The sequence below is a fragment of the Anomalospiza imberbis genome, chromosome 2, assembly GCF_031753505.1.
Source record: "Anomalospiza imberbis isolate Cuckoo-Finch-1a 21T00152 chromosome 2, ASM3175350v1, whole genome shotgun sequence".
Lineage (NCBI taxonomy): Eukaryota > Metazoa > Chordata > Aves > Passeriformes > Viduidae > Anomalospiza > Anomalospiza imberbis.
Window position 1 is genome coordinate 76665292 of NC_089682.1, and position 21770 is coordinate 76687061.

General features: G+C 38.0%; 1 protein-coding gene across 1 annotated transcript in view; it reads left to right on the forward strand.

Annotated features, from left to right (window-relative positions):
* The window catches only part of KPNA1 (karyopherin subunit alpha 1), a 57641-nt gene that overhangs the window by 360 nt on the left and 35511 nt on the right, over positions 1-21770 (forward strand). Inside the window, exons 2-6 of the mRNA XM_068181865.1 lie at positions 12372-12505; positions 13313-13420; positions 15133-15232; positions 15787-15881; positions 18458-18589. Of these exons, the coding sequence (XP_068037966.1) occupies positions 12377-12505; positions 13313-13420; positions 15133-15232; positions 15787-15881; positions 18458-18589 (564 nt within the window). The 5' untranslated portion in view covers positions 12372-12376. The remainder of the gene's footprint in view (positions 1-12371; positions 12506-13312; positions 13421-15132; positions 15233-15786; positions 15882-18457; positions 18590-21770) is intronic.

Consider the following 21770-nt stretch of genomic DNA (forward strand, 5'->3'; position numbering starts at 1 on the left):
CCGGCCCGTGCGCGCGCGCGCGCGCAACAGGCGCACGGGGGCCGCGCGCGGGGCGGGGCCGGCGCGGCGGGAGCGGCGCGCGCGTGGGCCGGGATCGGGACCGGGACTGGGACCCGCACCTCGCGGGGGAACTGGGAAGACACTGCTCTGGGCCGGTCCTGCTCTGCCCGGGGAGAGGCTCCTCGTGGCTGGAGGGACTCTCTTGGCTTGTGCCGGTGGCGGGGCCGCGCGCCGGCTTTGGAAGTCGCCGTGGTTGGGTGCGCGGAGTCGGGCAACTCCGTGCCGCGGGGACGGCATGGCCCGGTGCTGCTGCTCCCACGGCGGGACGGGGTGCGAGCAGAAGCAGGGCGACAGCTGAACGAGAGGACATCGTCTTAAGCTGAGCCAGGGGAGGTTTAGCTTGGACATCAGGAGGAATTTATTCACGAGAAGCGTGGTTAAGCATTGGAGTGGGCTGCCCAAGGAGATGGTGGAGTCACCGTCCCTAGAGGTGCTTGAGGAAAGACTGGACGTGGCACTCGGTGCCGTGGTCTGTTTGACATGGTGATGTTGGGTCACAGTTGGACTCGGTGTTCTGAGAGGTCTTTTCCAACCGGATTGATTCCGTGGAGGGGAAGGAAAACTTTCTCCTGGATCTTCCAAGCTTTTTTTTTTTTTTTTTTTTTTTTCTCCCTTGCGGTGTTAGTTGATTTAAAAAAGCTCTGCCATCTCCCTGCAAATATCACCCCATAGCCTCGCATTATCTCACTTACAACGTTATGTCTTTGCCTGTATACGATGACAGGTTAGCGCTGGGTGGCCGTTCCCAGCTGTCCTGTTGCAGAGACTTTATATGCAACAGGAACCCGTCCCATTCATACTCTCTCAGTCTTGTTGCCCGTAGCGCGGTCCATGCAATGATTTTAAGCTTTGCCTCTTGAGGGCGTTTCACGAAAATGAAACTCCGGGCTGAAAAGATACGTCATGAGCTGTGAAAATACCGGGCTGCTGTTTCTGCAGAATTCCCAAATGGTGCTGAATGGTGGTGTTTAATGGTCCCTTTATCCTTTATTCAAGCTGCTGTTCCTCTGGGTTTTTTTTGTTTGCTTGCGTATTTTCTGCTCTGACTGCTTGATGTTAATGAAAGACTTTGTAAAGTTGGGATATGTCAATGAGCTCTAAAGAAATGGGATTGCAACTTTATCCTCAGAAGCTCTTTATGTAAAGATATTTTGTATATATACCTCTGGCAGTTAGTAGTTAGAGTAGAATAGTTGATGAAGCACTTTGTAAATTAATAGGTTTTATCAAGCTGATCTTTTGTGTATTTGGCCTTGTTTTTATTGTAACTTCATTGTGTTCTTTCAGTGTTTCCACCTGCATTGACATGTGAACTAACTCATTCAACACAAGTTTTGAAGTTTCTACTTGAACTGTGGTTGCACCTTTTAATTACCCTTTAGACATACCCATAGGCACACGGGAAATGAATCGTAGCTTGGGGCACGGTAACTCAAGATGACACATGAGGCAGAGGTTTTTCTCAGTGTGGATTATCTTGTCACAGTCTTTCAAACAGATTCAGTGATGCTTCACTTCTGAGAGATGTGACTGTTTTGGGGGCTTGGCATCCCCCCACTGACCCCCAACTTCAAAGCAGAGTCTTTGTTACATCCTGTCTCTCTCTCTCTGACATTGTACCAGGGTGTTCACCTCTTGCTGTCAGTGTGCCATGTGCTGATTTTTTCCAGTGTTGTGTTCTCTGTGTTGATGACTTCAGAGCTGGCATGCTCATGAGGTCCTCTATATTCATCTGAGTGCTGGCTCCTGGAGAAGTCCCAGTTTAGTCCATTTGGAAAGGGAAAGGCAGCAATAGCCCATGGCAGCAGCACTGGCCCAAATCATCACGAGAACTAAAAAGTCCTACAGTCAGTTGTGGCAGTTTCTGAAAGGTTCTTTATAGAAACTTCTAAGTGTAAATGTTTATTTAAGCCAGCTATTTGATAGTCTTATTTCAGCTTTGGTGTTTCTATACAGTGCTCTTTTCTTTCTTTTTTTTTTTTTTTTTTTTTATTTCCTCCCCTTCTGTTGAATAAGCTAACATTAACAGAATGGTACATTTTCTTTTACATTCCTGTTTCTCCAGGCTTGCTTTAAAAATCTTTCTATTTGTCCCTCCACGGGGTTGTGAATTTTTTCTTCTGAAGTGTTCCACAAGTTCTTGAGGGGGCCTAATTTCTATCTTTAGGTACACAAAATAAAAGTGTAATTTTAAAGGCAACTAAACAAGTTCTTAAGTTGCAAAATGTAACTTTTATGGCAAGAGGGTAATGGATGTGTACTAGTGCCTCCCTGAAAAACTGAAATCAAATTTTTCCAAAATAGCATATAGCACATAAAAAAAAAAAAGAGTGATGTGATTTAGGGCTAGGGGCTTTAATGTTATTTTGAAACATAAGAGAATTAGAAGGGCAGCAGCAAATACTTCTGAAGTCCAAAGGGAATAGTGAGCGAGCCTAATAGGCTGTGAGTAAGTCAAGAAAAATAAGACATTAAAGGAATTACACACTTGATGAAATATTCTGAGTGGCTGAAAATCTGCACAGGAGGTTCTGGAGTGATGTAATGGACAAACAAGTTAGAAAGGCCAGACCACCTCTTTTTCAGAGAACAAGTGGAAGCTGAATTGATAGAAAAATTATTCAGCTTAATACTAAGGAGCGAAAGCATAATGGATGTACTTGTTTAAATAATATAATAATACTAATAAAGAAATACTGATGTAAATTACAGAGAATAGAGACAGCATTATGATAGCAAGTCAATTTTTTCTGCTCTGAAGGAAAAAGAACCCTTGTCTGTTACAGTTTTTAAAGTTTGTTAAGCAAGTAAGTGGATTAAACTGCTTGATGTTATTTACAAGAATAAATGTGAAGTTTTCAAGACAGAAAATGCCAGCAGTAGAATGCAAGGCCTGTAGAAATAGCAGTACTTTTAAATTATTGTTGACACAGTAAAGGGGCTCTGGAAAAACAGAAGAGGTAATTTTAAGCTAAACACTCTCAAAACCTCTACTGACTATAAAATCTGTAGATCAGTAGGACTGGAAATGATGTTATGCCACCTCCTGAATGTCTTGAATTGCATTAAACATTGTGCAGACTTAATAATTCATTTTGAAGATGAAAAGTAGAGGTAGTCTAAGGCAGGTGACAGTAAATTTCCTTTCACCAGAATTGATTTAAAAAGGATGTTAATAGCAGGAAGGTATGAGAAAGTGTTAGAAAGTTGTGGTAGACTGCACATCACAGGGTCACTTCTGCTGCTCTGGTCATATTAGACAGGAATAAATGGAGTTCAGTGACAGAAGAAATTTGGTTTGGAATAATGTGAACACTTTCTTGAAACATAATTATTGCTTTGTGTCATAAGGAGACAGATGCTAAAACTCATTGGAACTGAAAGAAATACGTCTGTTCCTGGATGTGTGTGGAGAGTTATGGACTTTGGGTTTTCAGACTGTGACTTAAGATTTAACCAGCCACCTGCTGCTGACAGCTTTCTTGTGTTCCAGAGTATTTTTTTTCTATGTTTTTCTGTTTTTGTTGGTAGTTCAGAGTGCTTGTCAGGCTCAGCAGGAGGATTCATATGTTCTGTGAGATACCAACTGGTTTGACACACACAGATCTTTATTTTATATTAAGTTGAGATTATATGTAAGTAATGTGCTGCTTCTAAAGCCATAAAATAAATACCCTGTGGCTAAACATCCTGAACATGGCTCCAAACAAGGCTTTGTAAGCCTACCAAATTTAGTGCTAAGGTAACACTTGAAAGCAAATTCACCTGTTGAATTGTGAAAATGTCATTTTAACAAACAAACTGTCTATTAGTGGATCACAAACTGTAAGTATAAGTAAAGTCCAATAATAATGTTGTGATTAAGTTTTAGTCGTTTTTGTCTGAAGTAGGGTGAGATTGCCTCTTAAAAGACACAGGGATTCTTTGTAGAGCTTCCACATGATCCTTTCTTCCACTGCCTAAGTATTCTTATTCTACCTTTTTTTTGGTACTGATAAGTTATCAGAAAAGATTAAAAAAAAAACCTGTTTCTGTGAATGTGCTGTTAGTTGGATTCAGGAGCTTTTGGTAGGAGGGGTATTGGGTGTAAATGGGATGAGGGAGGCAGAATGAGTGTAACTAAGCTTTCAAGTGCCTGTGGGTTTTGGCTTGATGTGGCTGATACCTCAGTGCTGTGTGACTCTTTCATTGCTGATGTCCAAAGCTAGGATGAAATCAGTAGAATTTTGACTTACTGTTATTTTGTGGGTTTGCACACGTATCTTCCATAGTGCTGAGTCACAGCAAACACAGCAAATACAATTGTGGCAGGCACATTTTTCATCATGGGAAGCATGAGGTAGCTTTGCTTTTGGTGCCTTCTGATATTTCCAACCCTAAACAAAAGCTGCTTGAAACGACAAAGTCAACTTAATTATTAATTTAGTTTATTTTTAACCTAATTTGTTTTAAACTGTCAGAGATTTCTTCTTTTCATGGTGTGAAATTCTGAAAGGTGCACTCTTGTTCATTCATAAAAAATGTTTAGGGCAAGTTAGGATTTTGGAAATGTTAGGGTGATCTTTTTTCCTGACAGATGACTGTCAAATGTGGTTTTTCAAGCAGTCCCTCTTTTAAATATGACCTTACAGAAAACGCATAGTGAGTGCAGGGAGGGTGTGCTGTAATCTTGATCAAAATACAAATGTATCTCCTTTTTAAAAGAAAAACATATTACATTTTCATTTTGCACACAGGAAGAATCACTTCTGTTGTTTCATGTGGATGGGTACATTAATGTGAGGGGTTTTTTTAATGTTGGTATAATCCTGTGTGGCTGAATAGTTTAATTCCCTGTCACTTGCTGCTTTGTGTTATGACTTGTGGGACCTTTTGGTTTCAGGTTGATTGTGGGCTGTGGGGCTATAGAAATGAAGGTGATTTTTTTTTTAAATTTAAACAGATTTCTTGCACTGCGGTGTCTTTGAATGCAGTAAAGGAATTTTGTGTTTTCAACTCAAGTCAGAAAGTCTCAGTTAACAAATTTGAAGATATTTTCATTTGAAATTGACCTGGCTTTGACAGTCAGTTTTTTTGCCTTCTCACTCAAATGAAAAGCTTTCTGGAACTTTGAAAACTGTATCTGCTGCCTTGTTAAGTCAAAATGGACCTTTTAAAAATGGAGCTCAAAACATCTTGTAAATATCTTCATGGTAGTAAATGTATAGTGAAGTGCTAGATCCACTGTATATAATCATTTATTGTGCATGCCCCTTTGCTAAAACGGTTTTCCAATAAACCTTGTAAATGCATTACTTCTTAATCTGTTCAGCAGCATTTCTTCAAAAAAGAGAGAAAAAAAAAAGCACACAGTCATCAAACTTTTAAAAATTAGGTGTCCAGCCCTGTGGCTATCAGTGGGTTTAACTAGTAAAACAGGACTGATGTGCCAGATAAGTCTGAGGTAGCACCAAGTGTCAGGTAATTCTGTTTCTGTTAGTGGTTGTTTTCTTTATGCAGAAATAGACTTCCTTGATTTTTTTTTCCATATGGGTTTCTTTTTAAGTGTAAAGATCAGGAGCCTGGCAAGCTGGTGTTGGCCTGGTTTTAAGTACATCTCTTAAAAAATAGGTACTTTTCTTGTAAGGACAGAAGATCTTTCTGAATGTTACCTGGAGATAAAATCGATGTGCCCTTCAAGATGAGTAATTGTGCAGAAATACCTTTGATGTAGTAGTTATTTGTCTTTACTTTAGCCAACTTTTCAGCCCTTTTTTGTGTTTGTTTGTGAGAAAGTCAGGATGAGGTGATGAAATGTGATGATGTGACATCCCTGCAGATTTGACAAAGGTGTCTCAACATTATTCAGATAGCACACAATGTATTCCCCCCTCCTTTTTTTTTTTGCCTTTGAGCAATATTAAAGTTTTTAATTTGTCTGTAATATCACATTCCATGTTGTGCAATGTTGTTTGTCTTTTAGGTCTTGTATTAATTATTTTAAGGTTATTCTTATTTTTAAGCAAGAACCAGTCCAACTTGCCAAGTGGTCTAGAGCTAGAACATGCCAAATTAGCCATAGGTTAGGTGGGTTAGTACTTGTTTTGCTATTTCACATGGTTATAAAAGTGCTAGAACAGAAACAATTGTGAATTAAGGCTTACCACTGGGCAGGGAAAAGCCCTAAGAGGACTAGGAAGCCTGCAAAATAAAGCAGATTTGAAAGATACGAAAATGGGCAGCAGTTCCATGAAGAAATCCACTTCTTAATCCCAGTTTTTAACAGAAAATCTTTTAAAGTCTGAACCCTGTTTCAAGGCTCAAGGCTATACATTCTATTCATGTTTGACTACCATTCTTATGTTACATTTGAAGCTTCTTTAATCTTCTGGCCTTTTGGATAGCAGAGGGTGATGGTTCCTTTTCTTCTCCATTGTTCTTGTATGCTGGTTGCCCTAGGAGTGTGGATCCCTGCTGTTCGGCTGTTGCAGCTTTCATAAACCACAGAAAATGAAATTAACGGGATTATTTTGTTTCCTTGTTAGGGCTGGAGCAAAACTTACTTTACAGGTCTTTACAGATACTGTAAATGCTGATTTTATAGTGACTGTGAGATGTGTTTCCCAATCCTCTTTTACAGCTAGAGAGAGGTAAGCAGAAGTCTTGGAAATTGGCTGTGCTTTGCTTGAACAATAGCTTTTTGTAGTTGAGATGATTAAATATCCTTTCCTGTAGATGTCCTGAGCTTTACAAGAGTCTGAGGACAGAGAGAAAGTAAAACCCCTGTCCCTCAGATGATATGGGTGGGTGTTCCTTCTGATGGGCATTCCCACAAACCCCCTATAAGCCAGTATGGTTTGTCAAATAGTTTTGCATTAGAAGTTGGTACAGCCTCATCATAGTGTTTATCTGGCTGAGCTGGCTTTTGAAAAACAGGAGACAGCAGTGAAGAGAGAAGTCAATCTGTTGATTTCCTTTATTTTTCTTTTTTTCTCAGATAACACTGTCAACAGTATAGAGACTTGGTGGATGTGTTTTCATTTCTGTAGGATGATGCCAAATGTAGGCTTTTGCTCTAGAAGTTTTTCCAGGGAAATAGCATTAATCCCAGGTGATATTTTTATCATTCTATGCCCTGTATTATTCGTGGTTTTATTAGGAAGGGTTTTTGTTGTCTGTCCTCTCCAATTAAGCTGACCATTTACTTCCCCAAGATTTAAATACTTCTCTTAGCATTTTGACTCGTTGCCTGTGAATTACCAAAAAGCAAATCAGAAGGACTTTCCAAAATCTACACTTCATATGGAAAAAAAACCCAGACACATTTATGGTCAAAATACTGATTTTATTTTTTTTTTTTTTTTGAGAATGTGTTGATGAGAGCAGTGAATGACCAAGTGTTGCTTTCAGGTCGGTTTTTTCAATTGGATAAGTTTTCTAGCCTCACACTGAAGAGTGTCAGAAGGTGATGCATCCTGTAACCAGAGCTCAGTGAATTGCTCAAACATCTGTCCAGGCTGTGCTGTAGGTATTTGGCTTGATGTCAAGAAGTGTGATTGTGAGGAAACTTCATCTCTAGGACATGTAGAATCTTGTGGCAGAGCCAGTAAAGAAACTAAAATCTCCTTGGAAGTAAAGCTTTTGTGCATTTCTTCCCTGGAATAATTCCAGCTTCTCTCACTGCTTGACAGTGCCATTTCTAACACGGGTTGTCCTTACAGGACTGATGGTGCCTCTTGTATCTTTTCTGTGTCTCTCTCGCAGCAGTCTAAAGGAGAGACAGCAGTGTGACAGCACAGCAGAGCTCCCAAGTCTACCTCTAGTGACTCCTTTCCTTCTGACAGCTGCCTCAGTTAGGAAATGTACTCTCATAATATGGCAAATCACGGGTATTTTGATAATTTTTTATCGCACTATTTCTCTTCAAACTCCTGTTCTGCCTTAATTTTCAAGTCTTCCCCTTCTGACCTATTCCCATTGTGAGGTAGAATGTCACATGTAGATCTGCACTTCTGAAACACATTTTTTTTTTCGTATTCTTGCCCCTATTTCCAAAGAAGGAAAGTCTGTCTCTAGTAGTCCTTAATATCAGGAGTGTATTTGGTAATCTTATTTTCATTATGTATACATGGTACATATATGCTATTGCATTAATAAAAAACATGGAATTTATACATACATATAATTATACAGCTCTTGATTTATAAGGGCTTTATTTTTACGTCTTGGTACCTCTGATGTGTGGAATATCCAAGAGTATTAGTCACAAAGTTTTCCTTCTGGCAAAGCCCTTAAGTCTAGTGACAGTGATAGCTGATTTAAGAAGGCAGGGAGTTCATTTTTATTCCTATCTGGATGATTGCTTGGGACAAGGTAGGTCATGGCAGTAAGTGACTCTGTATTTTCCAGTGCTTCAGAGTTTCTTTTACTTGATGAGCAAGAAGTGCAGAACTTCTGATTTCCCTAAAAAAGTGTGCTTAGAATACATCCACATTTGGTAAAGTTCTTGTATCAATCAGCAAAAAAATTTGGGATCATATTTGCCCTGTGGAAGTGCAGACATCCAGGAATAGCGGGTTTAATTTTGCTAAAATTTGTTTTTATGCAGACAAACTGAGGAGAAGGTGTCATATGGAGCTTGAGTGGTGTTGCACAAAAGCCCAAGAAACACAATATGAAAATTCATTACCAGGTCTCCAGAGGTTTTTATCTGTAGCCAGGAGTATCAAAAAATGTGGACAATGCTGTGCTATCTTTAGGAAAGAAAAGATGGGTAGAACATTTCCATGACAACCACCACAGATTTTCTCCAGAAGTAGCATTAATTTTGACAATGCAGAGAAGATCCAGGGTTTGCTATTTGCTGCAAGGGTGAACTTGAAGTAACCACGGAAGGATTTTTAGCTAAGTCACACCAAAGCTGCTGAAGACCAGAGAGACAATTTGAAGTTGTTTTGCTTCTGTGGTTTAGTCTGGGGAAAAAGCTACATCCTCAAAAATGGAGGAGGAGATTTATAGCAAACAATCCTTGGGTGACTGTAACAACTAACAGAGAGTTGTTGCATTTTTAGTCCTAAAAAGCCATTGTGTGCTCACACATTTGAATAGGTCCAAAGATGCTGTCAGTATGTGTGGGCTGGATGGAATCCTTGATGCACTCATTGAATTTTTCACCAGTGGTCAGGAAACCAGTAAAAGAATGGTAAAGAAAGAATTGATTTTAAGATACGTTCAGGGTGTAAGAACTACTTACAGAAAATAACTATGGGTTTAACAGTTATAGAGATTAGACAGACAGGTGTATAAAATAGGTATGTGGCTATGTCCTGAGATTTTATTTACTACCAATGATGGCCTAGTATGAAATAAGGTATTGAACCCATCTCTAGTTGGATTGGTAACTTCTCAGTGATGAAGAGAGTTTAATCTTTTCACCTTTAATGAAAGAAACTATCTTCCCAGTCATTTGGTGGTTAGTATTTGTACTCCCAGGTAAAAGACAATATACTATTTTGGAAGGATTTTAAGTGTACAGTTTACTTATGAAGTGGAGGAAGGGCTTAGTCAGCCAAATGAGCTGTCTTGAAAGTCAGAAATAAGCATAACCAAAACCTGCAGCTACAGCTTGTAGAGGGTAGCTTACAAGCTTTCTTACAGCTTGTAAGAAAGATAATACCTGTGAAGCTGTTGGGTAGAGGGCTTGCAGTAAAGCCAGAGAAAGAATTCAAGTAAATCCTGTACCTGTATTTTCAATAAGTGAAACAATGATTTAGGCTACAACAGGAGGGGGGCTAAGAGAACTCTGAGAGGAAAATGGAAATTATTACCTTAAAGAGAGAAGCAAAATCAAATGAAAGAAAATCAATATGCAAAATGGGAGGGAAACTAGGTTAATAAGTACAGTAAGGAAGAATACACTTAAGGAAACCTACTTATGATGAAGTTGGTTGTGTCATTGAGGTTCAGAAACATTGGAACATTATATTGAGGCTCCATAATAGAAATTAGATGAAATTCCGTATCAAGGGATGAAGATGTTCCCTGTCAAGAATTCAATTAAATTAAGAACTTGTAGGTATTGAAAGTGAAGGTGTGAAATGATCACAGGACGCTCCTTTATCAAAGGAGTTATCAGAGTCCTGAAATCCCAAACAAAGACAAATACTGTCTTATGATTTGGAGAAGACAGACTTCAGACAAAAATGGAGAATTATTAGTAACACTGTGGAAGGCTTGAGATGTTATCTGGGCTGTTGTGTATGCCTGTGTTTATTCATAGTCAGGGACAGAATGATCAGAGTGTTGTCTGCAAAGCCATTTTCCTGTTAGGAATGTCCTTCTAGCTCATGGTTGTCCACCTGGTATTTAAATTCAACTTGCTTATTCTAAAATATATAAAATACTTTGTTCAAAGTGTTTTAGGAATGAAAGAAATTTTGAGTGTTTGTTGTCTGAACTTCTTTTTACAGTTAAAATCCCAGGCTTATTCAAATAGTATGTGTGTTTAATATACAGGTAGTAGTCACTTAAGTAAGAATGTGAAGAACATATAATTGCCAAGCATACTGTAAGAAACAAGAACACTTGAAGCTCAAATATGTAAACACAGGAAGAAATGGGTCTGAAAGCTGTTAAGAAAGATGTAGGGAACTTTTGGCGCTGTGAGATTTATCTTTTTGTTGTACCTTTATTAGAAAAAAGGCCATTTCAGGAGAGCCTTTGCAGTAAAATTAGGCTGCTGAATTGCTTACCTATATGCTCAGGTTTTTAATGTTGCATTCGGTACAATCTGTGACTGACTGGCAATCAGTGTAGTAGTTCTGTGTCCCTGTACAGTTTTTTAAATCTCAGTTGTCAGAATACAGTAACACTCAAAGTGATTTCAAATTCCAAAATTTCTGTGGAATTCTGTCCACTTTCTGTGAAAGTCAGTTCTGATCGTCAGAATTCTTATAAATGGTTGTCAGGTAGTAGCAACTTAAAAAGAGGCTCTAACAAGAAGCATATTTGAGGGTTTTTTTTTTTTTCATTATTATTATCGTACAACTCTTTGTGCTAACTGAAAGAAGAGTTGTTAGAATAGACTCAGTATACATTTGATGTATTTTAAAGAGGAAACCTAAGCTGTTGAGAATCTGTACAGACTCATGTTGCTTCATTTTAAAGTAGAAAATGCACAGGAGATCATTTATCATCTGGTGATTCTGTGCTTATGGAATTTGATAGCTTATTTAATACAACACATTAGAGCATTTGAAAGAGACCTTTAAAAGTCCTGTAGATTAACTTTTTATATAGTGCAGTTTCCTAAATTCTGTGTTGTAGGATTTACAATATGTTGGAGACTCTGCATCTCTGTGAAGATGCGTGGAAACACTGACGTGCTGAGAATTTGATTCCCAAACTCTTTTGGATTTAAAGGGATGATGTAAGGAGAGAAGTAGCAACAGAATGGAGCACTAAGTGTAGAGACCTGATCCACACCCATTGCTTTCAGGAAAATGAGTTCTTTCCACACAGTTCTCCACCTACTGCTTTATGCTGAGTGGCTCCAAAGTGTGGTGTTGTACATGTGCAAATCATCATGGGCAGCTATAAATGCTGACCCAGAGTTACGTAAGACAGATGGAAATCACAGACTGAAAAAAGGCCCCTCTGCATAAACAGTGGCAGGATTAGGGATTGGGGGGTGGGGAGGAAGGGAACAATAGCACTGCTTTCTTTGCAGGACTGAGCATTTTCTATGGTTAAACCATCTTCACCTAATTTTTTTCTTTTTGTTTCAATTTCCTTGTAGACTTTGTCTGGATAGAAAGAACACAGGGTTTCTTCAACAGGATTGTGTTGAATTAACATAAAATGTTGGATATGAAGTGCAAAAAAAAAGCTCCTGTACTGACATGCAAAGTAAATTAAGCTAAAAAGCAGCTAAGACATCATCACTTTTGAGTAAAAACAGGAGTATGTAATTTGGCTAATTCTCTGTGTGGAGAAATGTTAAAAATTTTTTTAGTATAGTTTTCTTTTTAGCCCAGGCTATATACTCTGCCTTACAGACCTTAGTTCTTAGTAAAATATTTTACTTACTCTCCGATGCCTCAAAATGATAAAATAAAAATTTGTTGGACTGATGTAAAGAACTGACACACCATAGTGACAATTCTGTGAAATTTTACTTTCCACCTTCTAAATTTTATTAGAAGTTAGGTGATGGAATATAGGGGGGCAATGGCTAGAAGTTCATGGCTACAGAGTTTAAGGGGTGGGCATGATATAAAATGATGTGTTGTTGAAGAGTAATTTTGTCTTCTTTTTTAAATTGCATTGTGAAGGAATCATGACGACCTCAGGAAAAGAGAATTTCCGTCTGAAGAGCTACAAGAACAAATCTCTAAACCCTGACGAGATGCGTCGCAGGCGGGAGGAAGAAGGTCTTCAGCTACGGAAGCAAAAGAGAGAGGAGCAGGTAATGCACAGCAGTTGAGATATCTGTGACCAGTCCTTAAACAGTCCTGTCTTGCGGTGTCTCTGACTCTCTGCTTCTCTCAAACCCCTTTTTACTTGTTCCTGCCCTCCAAATTCATACACAGTCAGTCTGAAATCAGAATCACTTGCACACTTCACTGCCTCTTCTGCAGGCTCTACAATACATAGAGTGAGTGCTCCTCATTCACCCAAGTGTAACATTGGCCAGAGCAGCTTGAGGATTTGAACAAAACTGTCTGACCAATAGCTGTAGCCTCTCCAGCTCTTCTCATGACATCTTAAACTGGGTACCTTCTCTAAGTCCTATCAACCAAATTCTGCTCATCTCAGTATAATAACCTGTGTATAATCATCCTCCAAAGCTCTCTTTGCCACTGTAACTGGACTGTCAGAGCCCCTGCAGGTGTTCTATGAAGATGTGCAACACACAGGAATTTATCAGCATTTATCAGGAATTTGAACCTCAGCATCCTCTGCAAGAAAGCAATGGTGTGGAAGCTAGACAGCTTGTAGATGGAGGCAGATGGTGGAGAAGAGAAGGGGACATCCGTGAGCATTTTCCAGAAATGTTAGGAACCAATATTTTAGCACATTGCTGTTTCCATTTACTCCATGGCTAAGCTTTTTCCGTGTGCTTTCAGTTGAAGTCCTGTAGCCACTGTACTGCCTTCTCTCAGGTGATAGCAATATGTAGTTTTTATAGCAGCCTAATGCAACATGCTGTGTATATATTGGCTATGTAATGTATATTAAATGTATATATATGTTAAATACCTTCTCTCTTTAGTTGTTTAAACGCCGAAATGTTGCAACGGCTGAGGAAGAGGCGGAGGAGGAAGTGATGTCAGATGGGGGCTTCCATGAGGCTCAGATGAACAACATGGAGATGACTTCTGTAAGTGATGAGAAATGAATACAGTGTTGGTTGAAGCTGGGCAAATCTGTTGTGCAGTGATGTGACGGAAATGAAATTCCAAAGTGATGTGAAGAATGCATTCAGAGATGGACAACTCTGAAACACCCATGTCAGTGAACCACCCTGAAACAGATTACATGAGAGAAAAATGGCAGGGATATATAGGGAGCGGTTTTTCAGAGGATATGTGCTCAAGATAGTGAAATAAAATGTCATTGTTCTGGGAGGCTGATCACATCCTGGATTTAGTGTTCACCATTACAGGTGATTCTATCCACTGTTGCCCAGAGTTTTTTTTAATCTGAAATTCATACTGCTTGAAGCATGAAAATACCAATCAGGCAGTGTGTTATTGCAATTTAAAGTTAAAAAGGGGCTCAGTGGAAGTCTTTCTTAGCAGACTTTCAATTGGCACCATTTTTAACCTAAGTGTTGGAAACACTGCTAGACCTAGCTTAACTGTGTGCATGAGGCCTTGAACTAATTTCTGTGCTAGAATTAAAAACTACAGAAAAATACTTCTTGTGGGAATTAGACATTTTACTTTCTCTCTGGAAAGAAAAATGGTAAAGGTTTCAGTTCTACAACAGAAAAGTTTAAGGAAAGTGCAGTTCTCACTTAAAAATGTTGCTGATCTTCACAGTGTCTATGTTCAGGGTATGCAAGTGATGTTTCCATAGAAATCAGGCTGAGCTATTGGTGGTTGTAGGAGCCTTGAAAATTACTGAGAATTTAAGCATAAGAGACATGCTTATAAACATTGTGGTATGTCAATAATAGAATATATGGTTTTACTCTTCAAGATACTATTCAAATATTGAGTCAAGTCCTAAATACCATTAATCATTTGTGTGGAAGCTTATATTAAACAAATAGAGAGTAAAAAGTGAGGAAAGGTTTATGCCTAATTGATAGTGTCATTACACAGTTTGCTGTGTTAGATGCCATTAATTTCAGGCTCTTAACAGTTGGAGCTGTTGGCTGTTACAGACAACGGTTAAGTATTTTCAGCACTGTCATCTGTCTCCCTGTCTGTCTAAGGGTTGGGATCAGATGTATCTGAAGATTAGATAAGAAGTGGAAGAAAAAAATCTGACTTTTCTTACGTTTTTTTACATGGGTACATGTGTGGTGAACAGAATGTCAGATTTTACCTAGCATAAGAAAGGTTGCTGATTTAATTTATTTATACTATTGGAAACCATCACTATTATGGAAGATTTAATACCTCTACTTGATTTTGATAACAAGCATTAGGGTTTGACTCTTCTAGAAATGACAGGTCCTGTACGTTTTAGTGTAAGAGAGTGAGTCAAAATGTACATGTTAGGGAAATCTAAATGCTAACATAATTACTTTTTATTAAAGCTGACAATTTTACACTTGTTTTAGAGGATGGGAGAGAATACCAGTGAAAAATTCTGAAGAGTAATTTTCTTGCCATATATTCAGTAAAATTTGAATTTCGGCTTTCAGTAAAGCAAAGTTGCATTTGAGAATGATGCTGCCTTATGTAGATGTGCATATATAATGATTCCTTTGTTGTCCATAATGGTTTTGCCTAAGTTTTTATTCAATAAGAAATAAGCTTTATACTGGTTTAGCAAATGTAACCTGTTTGTCGCTAATTCCAGATTGTTTCCCCTTTTTTTCTCTATCACCCTTATTCTTTTTTCCCATGTAAATCCTAGAGTGCAGTCATCACTGCTGATATGATTGAGATGATTTTCTCCAATAGCCCAGAACAACAGCTCTCAGCCACCCAGAAGTTCCGAAAGCTGCTTTCTAAAGGTAAGGGCTGAAATTACTTAGAGAAAAATGTAGAAGCCTCTCTAGCATGTGGTTTTACTTTGACAGCAATAAAAATTGAGTTTCACACTGAAATTTGTGGGTCAAGCTCTGCTTGACACAATGCCAGCTTGATGTATGTAATAGTCACTTCTTTTCTTGAAATCTGTACTGAGTGTTGCAGATGTGAGATCTCCTCTTGGATCGAAGTTTAAATTTTGTAGGCAGTGTCTCTGTGGCCCAAACATACTGATATACCAAAGGTGCTCTGCATGTGTGCATGCCAGAGTGACTGCACAGAGCTGCTGCTCTGAAATCAGTCTGTGTAAACTACTGAGTGCATCAGTGCTCTGAATCATGTTATCTTATTACCTCAAAACTCAGGAGTTTTCTTACGTTGACAGATAGGAATCCGTTGCCTTTTAGTGAAGTATTGTAGAAAAAGAACACACTCCAAGAAAAGAGCAGCCAGTATGCCACTGGATATTGTCTTGGTGCAGTAATTTGAGAATTTCTTTACAAAGAAATGAATACATCTAACTTCTTATTTTAAACAGAACCAAATCCTCCAATAGATGAAGTCATAAGCACACAAGGAGTCGTGGCCAGGTTTGTGGAGTTCCTGAAGCGGAAAGAAAACTGTACATTACAGGTATAAAAATATAAATGTATCCGCCTTCCTAGTTTAGGAAGGCATTTGGTGATGCAAATTAGATAGGAAAGAAATTAGTGATTTGTTCAGCTATACTTCCTCACTTTCTTCACTATGTTAAAAAAGCTATTTTATCTTCAGAATTTCTGACAAGACCTCTGGGTGCAGAACAGGAGAGAGAGAGTGAAAGAGAGATGTCTGACTCACATTGATAGGATGGGGTCTTCAGCAAATACAGAATTTGAAATTTGGAACTCAACAGATGAAAAGCTATTAAACAAAACTTTGATGTTTCTCTTCTTTGTACAAATTGAAGGCATTTTTAAATCTTTAGAATTAGATTTAAATTTTTGATTAAAGTAAAAAAAAAGTTTATAATTAGAAATACAATCTGTAGTGATAAACATAGAAAGCTGGAAACCTTACTGTGGTTGGAAAAACTGAATTATATGTGCTACAATGGTGGTTAATTTTTCTTGACCTTTGTCTTATTTCCAGCTGTGTGTTTTTCTGGTCAGTCTTTCTTGGCTAATAGAAAGTGAAAGAAAACGAATTGCCTGGTTAAGGAAAAAATATGTTAACATGTAACCATCAAATACAACACATAGAATCAGTCTTCTTTTAAAATGCATAGGGCAACAGGTTTGTGAATGCCATGTGAAATACAAATTTTTTTGACTGGAAATATGCAAAACTTTAGTTTTTTTACACATTAGAGAAAACATTTACAGGTATTACTTTTCAGATTGTTATCCACAGAATTCCAGAGGTCTCTTAGCTTCCTTTGAGGAGTCTGGGCACAGTAACTAAGAATATGTATCAGATTTATGCTGGTTGGTTTGCAACCCAAATGGAAGATTTGTAAGCTATCTGTTGTAAAAAAAAAACTTGAATGCCTTTTATTACTTATTGGGGTCAAGCATAGAAACTTAAGGCAGGCAGATAAGTGGAAACAATTCTTCTGGACTTATTGGTGTAACATTTATTGATTTCTTACATGGAAATGGGAAAAATCAGTCAGAGTGGAAATGTGCAAGCTTGTCCTAAAGAGGAAGCTGGAGGACAAACTTAAAATATGGATAAGAGACCTCTGTGGTTGAAAGATGAGTTGTGTTACAACATACCCCAGAACACTGGATATTCACTTCAGAGAAAGTAGAATTACAGGAAAGCAACATTTTACGTTGGCCTTGGGTTCTGGTCACACTGTTTTGCTTCTTGTTCATTAATGATGAATCTTGCAGTTTTGACTTTGTCTGTTTCTACTTTATTTTGTAGCCCATACTGTTTGTGCATTCCAGTGATGTATTTTGGAATTGTTTATTCTTATCACATCTTATTAGAATGTTCAGTTGATCAGAAGGGCAGGATTAATTGTATTTTATTAATTGTATTAATTAATTGTATTTTCAAAACCAAAGTCTTTAACAACACTTAGAAATTAAAAGCCTTAGAAGTCTCGGCTTAATTCTTGAGTTCTTATTTCAGGCACATTTCAAGATTTGGTGCAACTCCTTAGCAGGAGTTTTTGGTTTTGTAAGTAAACCCTAAATATAAGTCCTTGCTCTGTCTCTTCAGACAGAGACAAATTGTTCTTGAAGGTATGTCAGTATTTCCACTGGAATACAGCTGGATCAGCATCTTTTGGTAATGTCAAAATCATTCATGTATAGCTTATAACTTTCCATTTTTACTGGTTTTTTTACTTTTTTCCATTTTTACTTTTCTTTCAACTTTTAGCAGTCTTTTAATTCTATGGATTCTGAATGTACCTAATAAGATGTAAATTTGCTAGAGTAGTGAAATAATCTTTAGGCTGAAAGCATGCAGAAACCTACTCAAATCCTTCTGAAATTTCTAGAATCTGTGTTTTCTGATGCCTCAGGTCTCAGGTAGGGTTAAAATTTGCATTTCATCTTAAAAAGTTAATGCTTTTGCAAGTTGACATTAAAATAATAAATGACAAAAACAGTTAAAAATGCTAAGTGTTCAGGATCTCACTTTTTCTTAAGTCATGAATAAAAACAGCATACACTAATAACATTTGGCATCATTACTGATCGCCAGAGTTGGAGAAAAGTTCTTTGTGTTGTTTTTTAGAAATCTGTTTTTGTTTGTTTGGTTTTTTTTTAATCTCTTCTAGATCTTTTATTTGCTTCATATCCATGAAGTTTTGTCAAACAATGTCTTCTCCTGCATCTTCAGGAATATCACTGGTGATCCAGTGAATGCAGGTGTCATGTTGTGGGAAAGCACATTGTTTTGTGTACAGGTTCTTAGCCAGTAAGAAAGGCAAAGGTAACATAAATGCATAGCAAAAAAAAAGAAAAATTTGATAAGCCACACCAAACCTGATGTTCTCATAAGGAACTCCTACAAGTTTTTGTTTCAAGCAATAGTGATAACTCTTAAATACATGATTCTGGTTCTTTGCAAATTATCTGTTAATTAGTAATATCTCATGTTTTCCCTATGCCAAATCTGTCACATCTCTCTGGTTTTAAAAGACATTTAATCTCCATGTTTGGTGTGGCATAGAGAGCTCCTAGTAAACTGATTTGTATTTTGTTTTCCAGTTCGAAGCTGCATGGGTGCTGACAAATATTGCCTCGGGAAATTCCCTTCAGACTCGAATAGTGATCCAAGCAGGAGCTGTCCCCATCTTCATAGAGCTGCTTAGTTCAGAGTTTGAAGATGTGCAGGAACAGGTAAAGATTGAGAGCAATGTTGAATTTTGTGTGTGTGTTAATTTGTGGAATTGGAGGCTTTTTTTTTTTTTGACTTCTTGTTTGTTTTGTTGGTTTGATGTTTTGTTGGGGTTGTTTTCCCTTCTCTGGAAAGGAACAAGGCTATCCTGTAAGAAAGCCTTTAGAGAAAATGCAGTGCTTAGTATGTGTTAAGTTATCTAAGCAAGTAATGTATTTTTCTCTTTCTGGAAATTATATACTTAACCATAGCTAATGAGGTAATTAATTTTGTTCTCTAACAGGTTGTTTTATTTCTGTCTATTGAGGAATTCAGGGAGCCTTGTTTGAATAATTGCTTTAGATATGAAAAGTTAATGTCTGTTTCTCCTGAAGAGGAAGCATGAGTAGAAATTATAGTTTGTTCTCCAAGCTCCTTACAGCATAGATGAATATTCTTCAAGGCCCACAGGGATGAGTATAAAGCACAGACCAAACATTTGATTCAGTAGATTCCATTTGAGGCCTGTAACTTGTATTTAAACAAGGATGTACTTCAGACATGTAATCTTACTTTGAAGACTTAGGGTGATGAAACATTAATGATGTTAACAAATTTAGTTTCAGCCAATCTTAAGCCTAACTTGAAAGTATGTACCTTTACTATACAAATTTGACTAGCTTTGGGTCCCGGTATTGCTTTTGTTACAGTCTTTACTCCATTAGTAAGTTCTGTGTTTTTTCCTATGGCTACTTGCAGACCATGGCTTAGGCTTTACTTGAGTAAATGAAATTAAGCACTGTATTCTTATTTTGAGAATGTTTCTGTGGTGGCTGGTTTGTTTTTTGGTGACCTTTTCTGAACATTTCTTAGTTTCAGTATCTTTTTGTGGTGGTGAAATGTCAAGCACTGGCTATTCCAGTAGCACTCTTTCAGCACTGTTGTTTGCAGAGATAGTACCTCATTTTCACTTCTGCTCGATATTTGGTTTGTAAATATCCAGTGTCTTTGTGGACTCCTTGCCACAGAAGCTGGCTGTGAGTTCAGGTTAAGCTGATCATCCAATATGATCCATTGTTCTTTTCAGAGTCACTGACTTCTAGGGTTCAGTTCTCCATCCTGTAAGCGTGACCTCTGTTCTGTGTTCCTAGATACCTGACCTTGCATTTGGCTGAATTGAGATGCATGATTGGAGGAGTCCCAACTTCTAAACATTGGACTGCTTTGTGTAACTTGCCTTTCTTTCTTGTAGCTTTCTGGGCTCGGAGTGTACCACCTGTACTTAAGGTTGCCTAACATTTTCCACAAGACAGATTTTTTTCTTAGTTGCTTCTAGCTTTCAAACTACTCCACTTTGTATCTTTCCATTTTCAATGTTCTGTCTCTGACTGAAGTATTGTTGAGAAGGCTTTTAAAGAGGAATGGAATTCAGGTGTTTGAAAAAATGTTAAAGAAAATAAGAAGTATTTTTTATCCATTACTTCAGCTTTGAGGAGTTGAGTCTGCTCTTGTTGTAGAAATTAGAAATGTGATAGGGAACTTGGCAAAATGGCAGATAAATGCTGTGTTCTGCCCGTGTGAAAATCCATCCAGACTTAGCTATATGGATTCTTTCAGATTTCGTAGTTTGGGGGTTGAACTGGGTAGCATTGCTTTCCAAATTCAGCCATCACTTGAAGAGTGCTGTTCCTGCGGAATGATTGGTGCTCTGTATATAGTAAAGGCTGCTCTTACTTATTTTTCTCCTAATGATTGATCTTCTGTGCAAGAGCTAACTTGCTTTTTTTGTTAGGTTGTTATCATCCCTGCTGTTCAGAGAGCAGGTGGGAAGAGCAAACCTGTTTAGATTAAGTTGTGCAGCCTTCAATCTTTAAATGGGTGAGTTAACGGAAGAGCTTAGGGGCCACAGTTAAGTAGTTTATCTGGCTCCTTCCCCCCTCCCTGATTCCTAATAAACTGCTGACATATTAAAATTCAGATTGCAGGCAGGCAGAGAGGCTTGGTTGTCATTAATGAAAACTGTTCTTCCATGCTGTTCAATTGCTGCCAAATTCATGATCTCTCTCTTACTGGTAATCTCAAAGTACCAGTTACAAATTGCCCCGTATTAAGCTGTGCTGAAGGAGGAAAATGTACCATGGCAAAGTGTTACTTGCACTGTTTCATCGTGGGTTTCTGTGCTGCAGCTGTGGAGATTGCAGCCCTGCTCACAGCTGACATGGGGTTTATCCTGGCCAACAAAAGAGAAATTCTGCTTTTTTCCCAACAGCTTTAAAAAGCCCCAAGCACTTCATCATAGTATCCTCTGAAACAAAAATTAGGAGCATATAAGCACTGAGAAATTAGGTCTTGTACTTCTGCATTACAGGATAGCAGTAGTACACAATTGCATAGTATTTTTCCAGCTGACTCTTGTCTCATTCAGTATATGCACAGATTGTTGCCCTGGTAACCAATGAGTGGGTAGTAAAGGAGGCTTTTATTTCTCACACTATGACCCTGTTTGTTAAAGTTGGAACAAATTATAGTACATGGAGGACAATAGGGAAGAAATTCTTACAATTAAGCCCGATAGTAGGTTTGTGAGAAAAATGTTTCTACTGCTTAGTGTCTGATGCGGGATGATTTCCTTCTCTCAGTTTTCAGTAAGTGGGTACTTGTTCTGGGTTTTTTTAATGCTCAAGGTGAAATATTTCTTTTTCATTTTGTAGTTGAGGACAACTCAGCAGTGATTTTTATAGTTAGGCCTGTGTTTTGAGCAGGTCTGATCCTGGAGTTCTCAAGTTGGATTTCTGAAACTGGGTGATATTTGGCTACAATTTTCTCCTAAAATGATCACCCTAATTATGTCTCACAGTAGTACTGTGAAGATTATTATTTGCAAGCAACTGCATTTGCAACAAATTACAAAAATACAGGAAAATACAGAAAATATAACAATGTGTTCAGGGCAGAGGGGCCAGAAGTTAACCCTGTAATCATATAGTAAACGATGAAGAGAGAAAGGAGTATTGAAGGCTGTGTTCTAATTGGGATAGCAATTCTTTAGAAGGAAATGTAGGTGATAACATTATTTTGAATATGTAGCACGGCATAAGCAAAAAATATGTATAGTATCTTACTTATTGGCTAGTCATTATCCACTGTTTTTGTTTTACAGTGAGTCAGTTTTAAAGATGTATGTGTTTACTTTGTCTTTTATTT